Source organism: Melanostigma gelatinosum (assembly GCF_949748355.1).
Source record: "Melanostigma gelatinosum genome assembly, chromosome: 1".
In the NCBI taxonomy this organism is placed as follows: Eukaryota; Metazoa; Chordata; class Actinopteri; order Perciformes; family Zoarcidae; genus Melanostigma; species Melanostigma gelatinosum.
In genome coordinates this window covers 5,093,232-5,112,601 of record NC_136634.1, presented here as the reverse complement: position 1 = coordinate 5,112,601, position 19,370 = coordinate 5,093,232, and the positions used below count along the sequence as shown (strand labels likewise).

General features: G+C 44.1%; 1 protein-coding gene across 7 annotated transcripts in view; it reads right to left on the bottom strand.

Annotated features, from left to right (window-relative positions):
- The window catches only part of ap3b2 (adaptor related protein complex 3 subunit beta 2), a 44,783-nt gene that overhangs the window by 13,559 nt on the left and 11,854 nt on the right, over positions 1–19,370 (bottom strand). For 4 of the 7 annotated variants that reach the window (XM_079269391.1, XM_079269394.1, XM_079269388.1 and 1 more), the window contains exons 3-17: positions 11,419–11,493; positions 10,966–11,061; positions 10,214–10,374; positions 9,712–9,778; positions 9,230–9,412; positions 7,710–7,898; positions 6,631–6,728; positions 2,664–2,718; positions 2,469–2,540; positions 2,111–2,173; positions 1,829–1,961; positions 1,313–1,422; positions 971–1,147; positions 520–706; positions 261–391 (exon numbers count right to left, since the gene is read on the bottom strand). In XM_079269391.1, the coding sequence (XP_079125517.1) occupies positions 261–391; positions 520–706; positions 971–1,147; positions 1,313–1,422; positions 1,829–1,961; positions 2,111–2,173; positions 2,469–2,540; positions 2,664–2,718; positions 6,631–6,728; positions 7,710–7,898; positions 9,230–9,412; positions 9,712–9,778; positions 10,214–10,374; positions 10,966–11,061; positions 11,419–11,493 (1,797 nt within the window). The remainder of the gene's footprint in view (positions 1–260; positions 392–519; positions 707–970; positions 1,148–1,312; positions 1,423–1,828; positions 1,962–2,110; positions 2,174–2,468; positions 2,541–2,663; positions 2,719–6,630; positions 6,729–7,709; positions 7,899–9,229; positions 9,413–9,711; positions 9,779–10,213; positions 10,375–10,965; positions 11,062–11,418; positions 11,494–19,370) is intronic. The other 3 variants (XM_079269392.1, XM_079269389.1, XM_079269393.1) reach the window with 1 other exon arrangement.

Here is a 19,370-nt window from a genome sequence, read left to right as displayed (position 1 = left end):
GGCCAAAAAGGATGCATGTTACTAATGAGCGGTTAATGCTTATGGGCTGTAAGTGGATGAAGGATGGCTCGTGAAAGAGGAATCAATGTTATGTTGGAGTTAGTGCTGTATTGGATGAGAGGCTCTGGTGACTCTGTTCAGCCCCTCTGAGGCACTGCTCTGGGGCGGGAGCAACCCTCGCTGCCCTCCACCTTTCCGGACCCCTGGAGACCCCAGAGGGCCCCTGTGTCTCTGTAAGTTACTGTTCCCACTGCACGCACAGAATCCTTCACCTCCACGTTGCGCACGGAGGGATCTGGGGCGGCTTCAGGCCAGTCAGGCAACTCCTGGTAGCCGCCAGCCTTGGCATTCAGCAAGTGGGACAGTGAACCCAACTGGAAGTGGTCTCGATCTGCAAAGAGCCACAGCACCTATTTGAGTAATCTCTATTTCAGTGTTCCGGTTTATCTTAAGCATTATAGTGTGACGGTGTTTGCTTTCAACTCTCTCCCAGCTGAAAAATGTAAACGGCTCCTGTACCTTTAAATGGAGACTCGAGGACCGGTGCAGGTTTGAGGGCGAGGAACAGTTTCTTAGCGTACTTGCTTAGAGCTCCGCTCTTCTCGGTGGGCACGATGAGCTGACGAATGAAGCGCGCCCGATCACGGATGTCGTAGTTCTGGTCGTACTTGGCCAAGTTGAGAACATACTGCGTCAACAGTTTGGTCTGCGAGACGAGGGAATACGAAGGACATGTAGGATGAGGACAGCAGAAACATGAAAAAGCTACCATCTGATGCCTTTCTGCATATGTGTGCTTGTGTTTGTGGAGAGGGGCTCTCTTTGTGGAAATTGAGGGACAAAGAACAGTTAAGACTGTAAAATCTTACTCTTGAAATAACAATTGTATTGGTGGCATTGCACACATTGTTGACAAGTTATATAGCCTCAATCTAAATACTACTATTGATGAAGAAACACATGTTCACACCTGTTTGGAGTTGGTGAGATAGAGCTTAGCGGCCAAATTGATGATTTGCAGCTTGACAATGTCCTCTTCGTTAGTGAACGACTTGGCCATCTTCCTCAGGACATCAGGGGCGATCTTAGGTACATGCTCACAGTATTCGCCAATCAGCCACAGGATACTGGCGCGCGCCATCGGCACCTGACAACAATTAGAATAAAATCAGACGGTTGTGTTTTGTTGGGCTAAACCTCATTGGGCGAGCTTGTTTCAACACAGCAACCCATGGTCTTTTCAAACCAAGAAGCAGCCTCCTTTCCTTTGCTGTGACCGGCAGCTGTGACAGCTTGTGAATGAGACTCTCACCTGGATGTTGTCTGTTAGTTTCGCCATGTGCTTTATGATGTCGCTGTGCTTCTCCGGTTGCATCTGCAGCAGCTTCTTAATAACTACCACCGACTCGGCCACGACCAACTCTGTACAGCAGCAGGAAGATACACGAATAACAAATCAACAGTGACGATGTTTCTCTCATCTTCATCCGAGATTGAGTTACTAAAATTCAAATTCAGTCCTATACTTATTTTATTTTAGACAGTTTTAGTGTTTTCTCAGCTTGTTTGGATGTGAAGTCTTGCATCTTATCTTCTGCTTCTATTTTCTTCACTGTGCTAAATTATATTTCATATTCTGCAAATGCAGATGGATAAAATGATTAAATGATACTACTGACCCGATATCCAAGTATGGTAGCTGCAACAATTAAGTCCTTCTAGTATATATATATATATATATATATATATATATATATATATATATATATATATATATATATATATACTGCAATATGAATCACTTAAAAAGCATCTTAGAAACACTCACCGTCTCGGTTGGACAGCAGCTGCACCAGGCCGTTCAGACACGTGTCCCTCACCTCGCCGATGTTTGTAGCACAGCGGCCGATGGCTTGAATCGTGGCAGCCACAAAGTCTTTATCCATGCTTTTAATGTAAGTCTGCAGGAAATACATATTTACTGAGCAATGCAAAACATAAAGGAAGTTGGCGTATCCCTCCTTGCTGAAGTAGAAACCTGTACAATTTTAGTTTTGCTACTTGGAACTGAGGACACAATCCGCTCTTCATGGAGCATGTTTCACTGTACCTGGAACTCTCTGAGAATGGTGGAAATGTTCGTCTCATTGGCCAGATTGGTGAGAACCTCCAGCTGCAAAAGGCAAAAAATAAAGTTTTTAAACACTGAAAACTTCATAAAGGGATATTCAGAAACATATTTGCTGTAATTACTGTAAAGATTTTTCATGGAATGTTGCTTACCTATAGTAAGATTGCGCTTTTACTTTTAAAATGTTACTTTTTCTTTACTTCAATAAAATGGTTGATAATAGGCAAAAGATGCCACCACGCCTCAGAGTTCAGAGAATGAAAAGTCTTCCATCGATTCAGCATGAACATTAAAGAGAAAAGGGACACCGGCACAATAGAACGGGATAGAAAATAACCTTCAGGACTTTAATCTGCGTTGGGTCTGTGGACCGGATGTAGAAACTCTTCAGGTACGGTTCAAACATTCCCTGTGAAGCATAAACACAGACGAAGAGGAAAGACCCTCAGTGAATCTGCAGCGCCGTTTGCAGCAGTTCATTTCAAATTTCACTTGCAAACATCCAAAAGAGATACCGCCAGGTGTAGCTCACCCGTCTCTTAATCGTCATGGTTGCCACGTTCTGAAGAACGACATACTGGACTTCACTAAAGGGAGAGACACAGGAGATATCGATGGAGCAAAGGAGTAGAAACAGACGCATTCAATAGTAGAAACGGACGCATTCAATAGTAGAAACAGACGCATTCAATAGTAGAAACAGACGTATTCAACAGTAGAAACGGACGCATTCAATAGTAGAAACGGACGCATTCAATAGTAGAAACAGACGTATTCAATAGTAGAAACAGACGTATTCAACAGTAGAAACGGACGCATTCAATAGTAGCAACAGACGTATTCAACAGTAGAAACGGACGCATTCAATAGTAGAAACGGACGTGTTCAACAGTAGAAACGGACGTGTTCAACAGTAGAAATGGACGTGTTCAACAGTAGAAATGGACGTGTTCAACAGTAGAAATGGACGTGTTCAACAGTAGAAATGGACGTGTTCAACAGTAGAAATGGACGTGTTCAACAGTAGAAATGGACGTGTTCAACAGTAGAAATGGACGTGTTCAACAGTAGAAATGGACGTGTTCAACAGTAGAAATGGACGTGTTCAATAGTAGAAATGGACGTGTTAAACAGTAGAAATGGACGTATTAAACAGTAGAAACGGACGTATTCAACAGTAGAAACGGACGTGTTCAACAGTAGAAACGGACGTGTTCAACAGTAGAAACGGACGTGTTCAACAGTAGAAATGGACGTGTTCAACAGTAGAAATGGACGTGTTCAACAGTAGAAATGGACGTGTTCAATAGTAGAAATGGACGTGTTCAACAGTAGAAATGGACGTGTTCAACAGTAGAAATGGACATATTAAACAGTAGAAACGGACGTATTCAACAGTAGAAACGGACGTATTCAACAGTAGAAACGGACGTGTTCAACAGTAGAAACGGACGTGTTCAACAGTAGAAACGGACGCATTCAATAGTAGAAACAGACGTATTCAACAGTAGAAACGGACGCATTCAATAGTAGAAACGGACGCATTCAATAGTAGAAACAGACGTATTCAATAGTAGAAACAGACGTATTCAACAGTAGAAACGGACGCATTCAATAGTAGAAACAGACGTATTCAACAGTAGAAACGGACGCATTCAATAGTAGAAACGGACGTGTTCAACAGTAGAAACGGACGTGTTCAACAGTAGAAATGGACGTGTTCAACAGTAGAAATGGACGTGTTCAACAGTAGAAATGGACGTGTTCAACAGTAGAAATGGACGTGTTCAACAGTAGAAATGGACGTGTTCAACAGTAGAAATGGACGTGTTCAACAGTAGAAATGGACGTGTTCAATAGTAGAAATGGACGTGTTAAACAGTAGAAATGGACATATTAAACAGTAGAAACGGACGTATTCAACAGTAGAAACGGACGTATTCAACAGTAGAAACGGACGTGTTCAACAGTAGAAACGGACGTGTTCAACAGTAGAAATGGACGTGTTCAACAGTAGAAATGGACGTGTTCAACAGTAGAAATGGACGTGTTCAATAGTAGAAATGGACGTGTTCAACAGTAGAAATGGACGTGTTCAACAGTAGAAATGGACGTGTTCAACAGTAGAAATGGACATATTAAACAGTAGAAACGGACGTATTCAACAGTAGAAACGGACGTATTCAACAGTAGAAACGGACGTGTTCAACAGTAGAAACGGACGTGTTCAACAGTAGAAACGGACGCATTCAATAGTAGAAACAGACGTATTCAACAGTAGAAACAGACGTATTCAATAGTAGAAACAGACGTATTCAACAGTAGAAACGGACGCATTCAATAGTAGAAACAGACGTATTCAACAGTAGAAACGGACGCATTCAATAGTAGAAACGGACGTGTTCAACAGTAGAAACGGACGTGTTCAACAGTAGAAACGGACGTGTTCAACAGTAGAAATGGACGTGTTCAACAGTAGAAATGGACGTGTTCAACAGTAGAAATGGACGTGTTCAACAGTAGAAATGGACGTGTTCAACAGTAGAAATGGACGTATTCAATAGTAGAAACAGACGTATTCAATAGTAGAAACAGACGTATTCAACAGTAGAAACGGACGCATTCAATAGTAGAAACAGACGTATTCAACAGTAGAAACAGACGTATTCAATAGTAGAAACAGACGTATTCAACAGTAGAAACGGACGCATTCAATAGTAGAAACGGACGTGTTCAACAGTAGAAACGGACGTGTTCAACAGTAGAAACGGACGTGTTCAACAGTAGAAATGGACGTGTTCAACAGTAGAAATGGACGTGTTCAACAGTAGAAATGGACGTGTTCAACAGTAGAAATGGACGTGTTCAATAGTAGAAATGGACGTGTTAAACAGTAGAAATGGACATATTAAACAGTAGAAACGGACGTATTCAACAGTAGAAACGGACGTATTCAACAGTAGAAACGGACGTGTTCAACAGTAGAAACGGACGTGTTCAACAGTAGAAACGGACGTGTTCAACAGTAGAAACAGACTTATTCAACAGTAGAAACAGACGTATTCAACAGTAGAAACGGACGTACTCAATAGTAGAAATGGACGTATTAGAAATGGACGTATTAAACAGTAGAAACGGACGTATTCAATAGTAGAAACGGACGTATTCAATAGTAGAAATGGACGTATTAGAAATGGACGTATTAAACAGTAGAAACGGACATATTCTGCTGTAGATGAGTCTGATTTATGGGACATTTCTCCCAGCTACAATATCTCTCACTTGGTGAAAACAATACAGAAGTGAAAATCACAGTTGTGGCTACAAACCATACAGTCTGTGGTCCAAATCTATGGCACAAACCACCGTTTTGAATAAATGACACATTTTTTTATAAATACAGGCAATTATATATTACACTTCCATTTAGTTGATGGTTTACCATTTACAGTGAGCGCTTGTGTGACGCCAGACAACTGCTTCTTCGTGAAGTCGGGTTCACAAGTAGGAACTCTGACTTTGAGTGGCGTTCCATTGTACTTTTTCTTGTTCCATGTTTTCTGAGATGCAACATAACGTCTAAAGAAAATCCAATCAAGTAGCGTGCATCTTAATTCATCTTAGTCTTAGATTACATTTTCAAAGTAATTTGTTACTTTTACAATACAGACACTGAAACGGCCATTAAAAAAAACCATGGCTACAGCGTTTCCTGAGTCAAAAAACGCAAACAATTGATCTTCATGCATACCACAGGACATCTCCATTCGGGTATATTTGTAAATGGTCTAGTACACAAACAAGACCAATACAATTGTTTAAAGAACTTAAGTGGATTTCTTGTTCAACATCTCGGCATTATTCTTCAAGGTAGTAAACCGATGTGGTTTTAATTAGAGCCGAGACTCCACAGCAATAATAAATTCCAATGAAACGTATCGTACGGTGCAACAGATTCCTGACAAATCCCCCACAGAGAGAGGCTGCTGTTTGGTCGCTGCTGAATGATGAACCCATTACAGCACACTGAGCCAAAAGAGCACTTGTTCAATAAGAAGCTGACAGTTTGCAGGACTTACTGCCGAGAGGCCACCTCTGTGCCGTCATCACTCCTTATGGTTTATGCCTTCATGTTTACCTCAGACTCACTGAGCTCCCCGTTTAATTTCACTTCCTGCTTCAGGGCCGCACAGATTTATTTTACTACCCTCACTTGTCATTTTTTCCTATTCTCATTCTGTTTTCCACTTTGCTGAGTTTCATGGTCATTATGGTTCCCTCTTCTCACATTCAGCCGTGAATGTTTCGTTAATTTTCAAGCGAGATAAACGCAGCGCTTCATATCTTCAACCGTTGCTCAATTCTCAGCCACGAGAACGTTGCGAGACTGCTCACGCTGCTGGCTTGATTACACATTTTGGCATACGCTGCTGCCTAAAATTTATGGTATGGCAATTAGAATAGACAATTTATTTCAAATTATAGACAGTGCAGCTCACCTGTGGCTCCTCAGGAGACGGACCAGGGCCTTGGCAATCACCCCAACCTCCACTTTAGGGGCAAGATGGAAATACAGCTGAGCCACAGCCATCACCACCTGGAACGGGCAGAGAGGGGTAAATCATCACCAGTGATACAATCTCACAAATACAGTACAACAGTTGCATGTGATACGTTTTCCATCTGGAACGTTTTGTTCTCCATTAAGAATCCATTCATTTAGTATGTTGCAGAAAAATGTGTTGGATGTTTAGATGAAAACAGCCGCCTGCAACACTGATGAGAGTGGAAGAAAACAGTAAAGTTATGGACAATAAACTGGAATTAAATGAGCTGAAAGATGCTAAAATGCTATGCAGAGGTGAGGCAAGCTGCAGAGAGCCCTTACAATTTTTGTTAAATTAAGGAAGCTTCAAACCTGCAATCACTTTCTTTTTACCACTTACCGCCAAGTTGCACATGCATATGGCAAAATAATAGCTTTAAAAAGGCCCAAAACAACATACCGGTAACTATTTAAAAACATCAGGGCAAAGAGAAACCATTTATTAATTACTTAATGGTGCAAAACAATAAGCCGCGGAAAGTGAAATTTGAGAGCTCAATGATCGTCTGCTTTACAACATGCAAGATAAGGAAACACATTTGTTGCCTGAGGAATGGGTTTAATCTTGAACCGCCTTTAAGCAAACCGCTCGACTACAGCAGAATAATGTGTGACGGGGAGGATTTCATAACATCCAACATGAAACAAAACAGGCCTTCCAAGGTGACCACAGCAGCACGAGCGTACTGGGTTGCTTTATTCATTTCCTTCGAGGAGATTGTCGCCATTTCAGAGTGCGAGGTCAGCTCTGATTAAGGGCTCAGGGGCACTTCAGCTGCTTGTTAACGTGAACCAAGGCCGCGCGTTTGAAGACATCGGCTACTCGAAACAACGACCTGCAGCTAAAAGTAGAATAATGATTTGAGAGAAAACAATTGTGATCTCCGCCATGGCAACTGACTCAGAGGAGAGCGAATGGGCTGTTATACTGATGCACGGCGTGTGTATTATTTAGAAGTGCAGCGCTCTCACAGCTGCGTTGCGGCTCTGCAGGAGCGGTTTGGTGTTTCTCAGCAGCAGCCGATGGTCTGGATCCATCACGTACGGCTTCCTCTTAGCCATGGTAGCCTCTGCCTTCTTGTCTTTCTCTTCTTCCTCCTCGTCCTCATCTTCATCTGAGCCGTAGAAGGTCTTGTCGTTTCCCTCCTCCAGCAGGGACTCCTGCGACGACAGTGGGGAGTTAAGCAGAGTGTTGCAGGCAAACAGACCAAGACAGAAATCTCTCTTGCAAGGAAAGTTATTGGTTGCTTAAAAAGTCACCAGATGGTAATCTGCTCTTGAATATATTTGTTAAAAAGCAGCAACATTGTATGAAAAGTACCATTAGACATCCTCGCTTCAGTGCAAAATGGTTCAACCAATTTGTCACCACATGCATTGGGAATTACCACAATAACAATGTTCCTCACGTTATGAAAAAGGTCTCAATTTATTGCTTATCGCCTTACGAGAAAATAAGTTGACAGGTGGGCCTGAAAAAAATTGATAAACAGAAAACAGCAAGTGGTCCACAGTGCAAGAGGGAAACAATGATTGGATGGTTTCAATTTGTTCCTCTGCACAGCCACAATGGCAGAAGCGGAAAAATGAATCCGACAATATAAAACCTGAGCACCTATACACTATTGTTGCACAGTAATCTTCCTAAATCCTGTCCCTATGCAAATGAGTGATTGAGACGAGACACGAGTGAACTCACTTCTGAGTTTTGCAAATTTGCATGGACCTCCGTAACATAGGATGAGGCTACACGCGGTAGCATAACAGTACATGACGATGTGCAAATATTATTATTTTATTAGTTAATCCACAATGCTGCTGTACAAAAGCAACTAATTCTGGTCTCTGATTTCTTTTGTTTTATTTTTACAGACCGAGCTTGTGGTAGTCACTTCTTATTCGGTCAAAGTTCGAGCTGCAAGTTCAGATTTGCACATTGTGAAGTCATTCTATGTACTGTGTGCCGCTACAGCCAACTTGCGGCTCAGACAGCAGCCTTGAAGACTTCAGCCCAGAGTCGACATAGAAAGGAAAAGGGTTTGAGTTATTAGACTAGATTCATTCGATCAGATTCTACTTTGTTGTCATTGCACGGAGCTCATTTGATGAGACAACAAAATGCAAAGTAGCATTTAAACAGACGTGCAAAAGAAGCAGTAAAGTGCGTTACGGTGTAAAGTGCAGAGATGAGGATGGATTGTGTCAGCGCGCGGTGCATTGAGCTTCACTGATTATCTGTGCTGATTGTTTTGACAGCTGCTGGATGCGAGGTACCAGCAGCAGATAACATGAGCATCTTGATTGATGTGTTGCCTCATGAGGAGGATGGCACCATCAGACGTGACTTGAAGCTAATCCGAAGTAAACGGCTACACATCACAGACGTCTGCACGTTGGACCGTATTCACACTTAATGCAATCAAACATATATGACGTAACCGCCGTGATTTCAGAAGGTTTGGGTACTGTACTGATTCTGTATTCTTACTCACATTCATGTTTGGGTTGAGGAACTGTGTCCGGGCGTAGCGGGTCAGCATGTTGATGATGACGACCTGCCCCCACTCCTCCACATCGATGAGGAGGTTGCACAACTTCCTGTAGTTCTTGTGGATCAGGTCAATGCGCTCCGGACACACCTCCTCAAAGGCCATAACAACGCTTCCTGCCACCAACTGCAGCACACAACAGGTGGTGATGTTAGGCTGCTTCTCTTAAATGTCAGGAGAGTACATGTTATCCATGAGGATTAGTGACGCACAAAATACAAGCCATGCATACTCAAATTACCTCTCGGGTTTAACAATACACCTGAATTTCGGTTGGAAATGACAACGGTGAAGAGGGAGCCTGTTCAAACAAATGATCAGCCCTGAAACAGCTGAGCCACTGAATCTCATCTGCTGACTGCTCTGATCCTTTTTCAAACTTGAAGTTGCGTTTATTGAAAATAAAAGAATCAGCAAAAACCCACCGTGGTTTTGTCAGCGAGGAGTTTCTCTATGACTTCAATGAGCTGGTCCTTCTGTTCCGGATCCAAACTGGAAGCGGAGAAGAATAAAATCATGAAAAAGGCATGAAGCAAAATGCTGGAGAAAGAGTTACCCATCATCTGCTCTGAAAAAGATGCTCTGGTGATTATAAAACGAAGGGATATCACCTCCAGTATTGGTTTTAGCTTTTACTGCAATAAAAAGCTTTAAATTTCACAATGATAATAAGTCATAACAACATTTGATCTGAGTGTTGATCTTACTCTCATGGTTCTCAAACTGGGGTTCAGGACTCTCTAATAAGCTGAAGGCTCAAAACCAGATTTCTAACTTACAAAAGTATAATTTATGGTTCTTTTAATCCTTGATATAAAGCCTTCTGATATCTATAACTAGAAGAAATCTTCCAATATTAAATAATCTTCTTTACACCCAAAACAGGGAATCAGGGGTCTGAGAACTGAAAGGATTTCGGTATTTCACCTGTAGAGTTTAGGAATTGCGTGAGCAGCCGTCTTCCTGACGTACGGAGACATATCAGAGGCCGCTTCTTTGATGGCCAACATCATTATGGGGACGATGATCGTGACTCGGATGCTGGAGAGGACTCGCAGAGCGCTGGCTCTGATCAGCTGGTTCGGATCCTGCAGAAGAACAGAGCACGGTTCATATGAATAAGAGTCTCCAGCAATGAGAGGCTATTGTTAGGCAGAGGTGTGCGATGAGCTCAATGCTAACATCATGATGTTTACCATGCTCATCATCTTAGTTTAGCCAGGTCTATAAAAGGCAAAAGAATATCCCATTGCCATGAGGAATGGGTAACAGAGTTTTTTTGACAAATGTGCATGACAAATCTGTGTGGCTCATATACGTGTGGCTAGCAGTCTATGAACAGGAGCTGAAAACAACGCTTTAAAAAAGGTAAAAGTCTCTATTTTCCAAACTGACGAAGAGTTTCCAACACAAGCAGTTTGGTGGCGCACGATAAGCTCTTCGTTAGCGGCGGAAATGTAATAGAGGCGATGAAAGTGGTGGCTGAAACATTATAAGTGGTGGACCGACTGACACATCGACATTACCATCCACAGAGCCAAGCTGCTAGCATGGCTGAAACAATACTTCATTTTCTGCGTTTAATCATAACGTCAGACCCCCAATCTTGATAAATGTGTGTATTTCTCATGTGAAAAGTCAAAATCTGAAGGAATTGTCGCTGGTGAAAGCTGCTGTACCTTCAACCCTCGCTGAAAGGTGGAAATGGAGAGCAGAGCGAGATCCTGCTGCTCCTCGGCATAACGCACCAAGTAAACATAGACGAGCTTCTTCACCTACAGAGAGAAGTAAGAAGGAAAGAAAACATGTTTCATCCAAATTATGCAGATTACTTCAATTATTTTCGTTGAGATTAATCTGAAATGAAGAGATGAAGCAAAGTGATGAAAAAAAAAACTTAAAAAGAGAAGAAGAGGAAAATGGCTATTTTGTTCAGGTGAGATAAAGCCAAATCTCACGGGTCTTTTAAAAAAATGCGATAAGATGATTCATAAATCACAAGCAAGCTAAGTAAGAAAAAAAGCCTCAATGCAGAAAGAAGCTTTTTTATTTTTTTAACCACATTGAACTACACAAAATGAAGAAAAGGAGCAAATAAGACACGAAACATGAAACCCGGGCTCATTACAAACCTCGATGTTTTTACAGGCGACGTTTTTCACCACAGCAGGGAAGAGATCTGATGCATTTTTACCTCGGGCGATCATCTGCAGAGAAAGAGACAACCGGAGAGCAATAAAAAATAAAAAAATAAATCATAAGGTGACATTTTTCAATCATCTGTGAGAGAAGGTGGCACTGTTTTAGATTTGATCTCAGCCTGTTTTCAAGCTTTTCCTTCTCTTTTACTATCCGCTGTCCTGCTGGGATGCTGACTGAAGAGACAGGTGTGGAGCTTCAGATCATGAATGTTTAACAGCGGACTGCACAGTTTGTTTCTCTAACCACTGTAATTATATCATCTAAAACTTTGTCTTACAGCTGCAGGACATTAAATCTTATCCAGTTTTGGTTTGTATCTACGTCTCTCATGGCCGCATCTTTTCCGTCAAAATGATGACATCAAGTTTGGTGCAGGGCACAAGCTTTGGGTCTTTACTGAATTAATAATGTTGTACATGTGCCGTTTCTTTTTCTCTGAACACCTTGCCTTTGTCCTGCCACTTGACGTGCATCCATACCTGCTGATCAGTGAAATCCCAAAGTAAACATTATTCATACTGTTGGGATCTAAAGGAGCGTGTTTGGGTTATTAGCATTTAAGAAACTGAATTCTTGACATCAATAGAATTATTGATGTATGTAACAATTATTAATGATTATTAATATAAACGGGGCACCACCCTGCGAACAGGGACCAATAACCAAACGATAAAACTAAGTCTCATAATTAGTAGTCACTCATAATGTCAATAGTCTGCGTATGACTATACATTCAGTGACAGTGAAGGTTTTAAGTTCGAGCACAGGCTACTACATACAGTCTTATCAAATACATATGCACAAGTAATCACAGACGACTGCTCCTGAAAGTATAACAGAGTTTATTGAATCAAAATAATAAATGATCAAATCAATTAATATTGCAACCAACAAACGTTATCATACAATTTTATATGCCTAAACTAAAGAATGAATAAAATGGATGAGGGTGTATGTCTGTGTGTGTATGTGTATGTGTGTGTGTGGGTCTGTGGGTGAACAGGAAGGAGTCTTACAGCTACGCTAAAGACTACAAAGATGGCGGCGTCGAGTGACGCTGGCCAAAGGGGAGGGACCTTAAGAACTACAGCTAAAAACTACAAAGATGGCGGAGTCGAGTGACGCGGACCAAAATGGCAGTTAGGCTGCTGTATGTAGTCACGTGTGCCTGGGCAGGACGTGATGTGAGGCGCTCGTTTGAACGGGGTTCCCCAGGTGTAGAGCTAGGAGCTGTGTGTGTGCGTGTTTCGTGAAAGGAGGAAAGAGAAAAAGGAGCGAGAACTCGAAGTGAATCACGCTTCGGCGTGCGATGTGGTAGGGAGCCTGATTGCTGGTTCTATCATGCATAAATATACCGCTGTCGTCTTTGAACTGCCGGTAACTTATGCCGTGATAAACCACGCACCTCAGCTCACTCACCGAGTCGAGTTAATGAAAAGAGAACTTCCACACGGAGTGGAAGACGATGAATGAAAATAATCCCAAAGAAACAGTCATAGTTGATACACAAATACAGCGGAGCTTCTCTGCTCCGTAATGATTGCGTAATACCTCAATATCACGCGACAGTCTTAAACACACAAAAACACGGGAATATCAACATGTACATGAATGGCCTGAATTAAACTTAAGTTAGTTTAAGCTAAGCTATGCCCAAATGCCAAGAATCTTACTTGTAGATGCTTCGTTGCAACTTGGAAGTGTTCGTGGCAAAGCTGTCCTTTTTCTTCGAGAGGAAGGGGGGGGGGGCGGCTTCTCAGCGCGGCGTTTGAGCTGGCGCTGTTTCGGCCCGTCGTGGCGTGAGCTCGTTCTGGAGCGAAACGCAGACGTGGTCAATCCTCGCTTCAGGGAGGATGACCTAACTTCGGTTGAGACGACGTGGTACGTAGGTCTCCCGGTAATCATCGGTCAGGAGAGGTCTAGACGTCTTCCTGCCGGGGTGTGCGCAAAAAGGAAAAGGAGCAGGAAGCACTGAACGGATCGCTGAAGCAGATTCGTGAGCGCGGGCTGTTTCATCCAGCGAAATGGCTTGTCAGGGTTTGATGAGGGGAGAAGGGCCGTTGTTTCCCCGTGGCCTCGTGCATGCTGGAGGGGGGAGGAGAGGCCGAGGTGTCTTCATGCGTCCAGGACGAAGGTCCGGGTGAAGAGCGGTTGCGTGCTCCCTAACTCAACCGAGGTCGATTGGAAAAAGCTGGATTCTCTGTGGCCTGGACAGGGGGGGGGTGTCCGGGCGAAGAGAGCGGTTGTGTGCTTCCTAACTCAACCGAGGTCGAAGGGGGAAAGCTTAGAGTTGGGGGAAGCAGATAGTTTTATAGAACAGAGGTCGAACCACAGGGGTCCTGGGTTCGCCTGGCCTTCGGCCAATGAGACTGCAGCGGTTACCATGGTTTTTTGGGGGGGAGGGGGAATTCACACCTGAGTGTGAAATTTCACCCAGAGGAGGCTTGTTCTCATCAAACTACAAGTCAGGATGAGACCTGTGCTTGAAACAGTGAAGGCCAGATTCTCTTTGTCCACAGCACATGTTTAAGCCATAGGCCAGAGCCCAACATCCCCCCTTTGTTCTGAAGAGCGAGGTGTTGGCTTCGGTCTTTAGAGCAAACCAAGGGCTGGCATGTGCATCCATGTGGTGGGGAAACCTGAAGAGGTGAGACAGTCCAAGTGTTCCTGAGACCAAAAGCAGTGGTTAAAACAGGCAGTGTTCATTGTTCATAGAGTTCAAGGTTCATAGTGGTCAAGTTCATGGTGTTCAAGTTCAGAGTTCATTGGCATCTGGGCAGATGACTAAGGTGGCATCTGGGCAGATGACTTTAACTACTTCTACCTACATCTACTATCATACACAATTCAAATCATAGGTGAGCAAAACATTATTCCCAAATAATTCAATCGCTATTATGATGTTGTGATAATCTAGCATTGCGGCACAGTGTCAAAGAAAGTAACAACCCAAATAAACAAAACAAAACACAAAAGAGAGAGAAGGAAAGAATAGAAAGACAAGAAGCAGGTGAGGGGCAAACAGTGGTTACTGGTTCAACTCCTAGACAGTACTGGAGTCCGTCGGCGGAGCAGTCGTAGGTTGGCTACGTGGTGTTACGAATAGGAGGGAATCCAGTTTAGTCTGTCGCTTCTGGATCTATTGGTACATGATATGTGCGTCTATCTCTCTCTGATCGGTAGATTTAGAGCGAGTCCTGTGTCTAAGTTTTAGAATCTATCGATATTGGAGTTGCGTTGCCAAGACTATAGGCCAGAGGTACCTGTGAGGGTTGCATAACAGTAGTGGTAGCAGATTTACGGATTTCGTTAGCACGGCTAGTGTGACTAGCTAGGCTGGTCTCTCGCTGCTCCAGCTGTTGACAGCTGAGCCTTCTCGGATGAGGTCCTGGGTTAAATCTGACTGCTACGGCAGAGGTTATGTCTTCTCTGGTTACTTCTGGTAGAGTCTATAAAGCATGCAAAGGGTTCTCTATGAGCGTGGAGCATCAGTTTACAGTCACAATGATTTGTCAGGTCATGCAACTGTTCTGGTTGAAGTAGGCTGTGTTAGCGGTTAGTGCATGTCTACAGGGTGAGTTGAAGCATGCAGTTAAACGTTAGTAGTCAATAGTAAGCCGCCATTCTGCCGGTTGGTTTCGGCACTGGCGAGATTAGAGTGTACTTCCTGTGAAGTGCATCTCTCTAAGTTTCTGTTGTCAGAGATCCCACCCCCCCTCGCGCTGTTCGAGTGGCGAGGGCAGATATCCCACGTTCGTCAGCACTCAGGGAAACGTCGCGAACAGTTTCACTCTGGAGTGTGTCATGGCGGGCTGGTGATATCTCCCTCCCCCCACCCTCCTAATTAGAGATGGAGACAGGTCCGGCGCACAGGTCAAGTTCAGTTACCTACGGCACTGGCGACTTGACAGGCCCGGCCGATGACTCGGCTGAAAGAAGGCGGTGGCTTCGTTGAACAAGCTGGAGGTGGCTCATGCTGACAGAGCAGGAGAAGAAGGCTTAGTTGACGAAAGATCTTACGAGCTAGGGTGCTCGAAAGGCCTCTAAGGTTGTGGCACCCTAGAGGTGTATGCGAAAAGGTGGGGGAACACATGAGGCTCGTTTCTGACCCGGAGTCGGGTAGAGCAAGAGTGTTATGACCCCCCAGTAAGACTGAAGAATATGTATAGAGATATACATAACGGGCATTGCCTTTGCGAGCAAGGTCGCCCAAGAAGGTTAAAGAACGAGGTGCGAAATGGGAGTGGTCGTTTCCGGAAGTGTGCTGAGTTCTCTTCCCCCCCCCCCTACCATGTCGACTTGGCAGCAGGGGGAAAGGTCACTCGGCTTAGTCAGGTGGGCTGCGAGTCAGCGTTACCTGATGGGTTGCGCTTGAGGGCGTCTTTCACCCCCCTGGTTCCGTTGGTCTTTCGACCGCCAGGGTTGTTTGTTCCTCGGGGGTGACCAGGGCTCGCTAGGCCAAGTCCTCTCGTCGTCTTCCGACGCTAGGTCGGAGTCGCTCGACTGTTGGATGCCTAAGACTATGGCGGTGTCTTCGTACCGATTTGTCGGCCGTCCGCGTGTCTCCCATGCAAGTTGCGCGTACTTCCTAATCTCTGGCATGGTGAGGTTACTCGTTCTGCAGTGCATGGTAACATCGTATCTCACGTTGTCGTGGAGATTGTGCAGGAATAGCGACTTGAAGGCATGGTCTTCTTCTAGACCTGGGGCGTTACGTCCTTGGAAGTACGCAGATCTCAAGCGCCTGAAGTAGTCTCTCGGAGACTCTAGCCTTTCCTGGGAAATGGCAAAGGCGCCGAGGGTGGCAGAAGCTGGGTTGGTGTACAGGGAGTACTCCTCCCTAAGGGCGTGACAAAGGGGTGAATAGCGGTCGCGGATGCTCGGCTGGAGCGTTTCCATGAAAGCGTGGACGCTTCGCGCTGTGGTTTTCCACACTAGCTTTAGCTTTTCGCACGATGAGGGGCGCGATAGGTCGAGGAGGCAGCGAGCGATCTCCCTAAGGTAGCCATCGATGCTCGAGTCGTGATTATCGGGATTGAAGCGCTCTACGTCTTTCGCCAGAGACTCAATCTGTCGAGTACACAGGCCTCCAAGGTTGATGGGGCCTGAGCCATCCGAGTCGTCTAAATCTCCATACTCGCGATGGTGGTAACGACTATCATCCTCCCTCCCTGAGGGGGATGGGGTCAGTTCTTGTCGCGCGCGTGAACTGCGTGGAGGATTGCGTTCGCCTGAGGTGGTTTTGAAGCCACCTGGGCCGACTAGGACCTGGTGTTGGTCCTCTCTCCTCCTGGTCGGGGATGTCGCTTTCAAGAAATGCAAGGTGGTTCGGGTCTCGGGGAATGAGGGAGCCGAGACCAAGAAATGACTGGGCTGAAAGGCTCGATAGGGGGTAGCAGTACCTACCGGGGTTGCTGGAACACCTTGAAGCGCTTTCAGTTTGTCATCACTCTCTGATGCTTTAGAGAGTTCTAGGTTGACCTCTCTGAGGTCACTGCGCAGGCTACTATTTTCTGACTGTAGGGCTCTACAGTCACGTGACAACTCCTGAACCTCTGTTCGGAGTGTCCAGATCTCGCGTTGCTGCTCGTCGCTCTGTGCCCGGGTTCGGGCAGCTTGCAGCTGCATTTTCTGATGGTAGATGAGCAGTATTTCGCCGATTACGTCCTGAATCAGGCGCTCTCTGTTACCTGCTGGGTTATTTACATAAGCCACCAGCTGCTCTAATTGCTCGTCGCATAGGACAGCAGTGTATTTTTCAAAGTACTCTCTTTCCTTTGCTGTGAGTCCGAGGACATCAGCCACCGCATCTCGTAATGCGGTGTCTTCTGGAGCTACAGCTCCAGGAATGGGGGATTTCTCGTCACTCATTCTCTCTAATGAGTGCGACTCCCAGTAGTTGTTAATTCCCTAGTGTTAGAACGGAAACTGTTAGTGTTTACGGTTCTCAGTGAAATGTCTAGTTCTGTAACTTAGGATTTCTACTGTTAGATGTTAATTACTGTTAGTGTTACGGTTCATGCAGGCGCACAGTGAAATGTCTAGCTCTGTGACTTACGTTTCTACTGTTGCTGCTCTGAGGTATCACTACTGCTTTGCAGCCAGAGGTGCGAAAATGCTAATGTGGTTTAGCACTTTGGGCCTGTGACAGCTGTGTGTAACTTCTTTGGAGGGATTTAAGAAAAAAAAGCAAGGTATTACAAATAAAACGATCAAATCTACTACACAGCTGGCTGTTAGTTTAAGAAATGAAACGAATAATTAAACCTGGAAACGAAATAAAATTTCGAGAAGGGAATTAAAGATTAAGATTAAAAATCTGGGTTTAAAATCTAAAATTTAATTACAATAAGACAAGATTTTGAAGATCAAAGCCTACCTATTTTGGGAAATAAGTTTCAGGAATTTGGATCATTCAAAAGAAGAAGAAAAAATAATTTTTCGAAAAAGAAAAAAAAATATTTTGGAAAATTAATTATTCAAAATTAATTATGGATTAATGTGCATATATACTGTAACAAAACTGGAATAACGTAGCCTCACACGGGGCACCATTATGTTGGGATCTAAAGGAGCGTGTTTGGGTTATTAGCATTTAAGAAACTGAATTCTTGACATCAATAGAATTATTGATGTATGTAACAATTATTAATGATTATTAATATAAACGGGGCACCACCCTGCGAACAGGGACCAATAACCAAACGATAAAACTAAGTCTCATAATTAGTAGTCACTCATAATGTCAATAGTCTGCGTATGACTATACATTCAGTGACAGTGAAGGTTTTAAGTTCGAGCACAGGCTACTACATACAGTCTTATCAAATACATATGCACAAGTAATCACAGACGACTGCTCCTGAAAGTATAACAGAGTTTATTGAATCAAAATAATAAATGATCAAATCAATTAATATTGCAACCAACAAACGTTATCATACAATTTTATATGCCTAAACTAAAGAATGAATAAAATGGATGAGGGTGTATGTCTGTGTGTGTATGTGTATGTGTGTGTGTGGGTCTGTGGGTGAACAGGAAGGAGTCTTACAGCTACGCTAAAGACTACAAAGATGGCGGCGTCGAGTGACGCTGGCCAAAGGGGAGGGACCTTAAGAACTACAGCTAAAAACTACAAAGATGGCGGAGTCGAGTGACGCGGACCAAAATGGCAGTTAGGCTGCTGTATGTAGTCACGTGTGCCTGGGCAGGACGTGATGTGAGGCGCTCGTTTGAACGGGGTTCCCCAGGTGTAGAGCTAGGAGCTGTGTGTGTGCGTGTTTCGTGAAAGGAGGAAAGAGAAAAAGGAGCGAGAACTCGAAGTGAATCACGCTTCGGCGTGCGATGTGGTAGGGAGCCTGATTGCTGGTTCTATCATGCATAAATATACCGCTGTCGTCTTTGAACTGCCGGTAACTTATGCCGTGATAAACCACGCACCTCAGCTCACTCACCGAGTCGAGTTAATGAAAAGAGAACTTCCACACGGAGTGGAAGACGATGAATGAAAATAATCCCAAAGAAACAGTCATAGTTGATACACAAATACAGCGGAGCTTCTCTGCTCCGTAATGATTGCGTAATACCTCAATATCACGCGACAGTCTTAAACACACAAAAACACGGGAATATCAACATGTACATGAATGGCCTGAATTAAACTTAAGTTAGTTTAAGCTAAGCTATGCCCAAATGCCAAGAATCTTACTTGTAGATGCTTCGTTGCAACTTGGAAGTGTTCGTGGCAAAGCTGTCCTTTTTCTTCGAGAGGAAGGGGGGGGGGGCGGCTTCTCAGCGCGGCGTTTGAGCTGGCGCTGTTTCGGCCCGTCGTGGCGTGAGCTCGTTCTGGAGCGAAACGCAGACGTGGTCAATCCTCGCT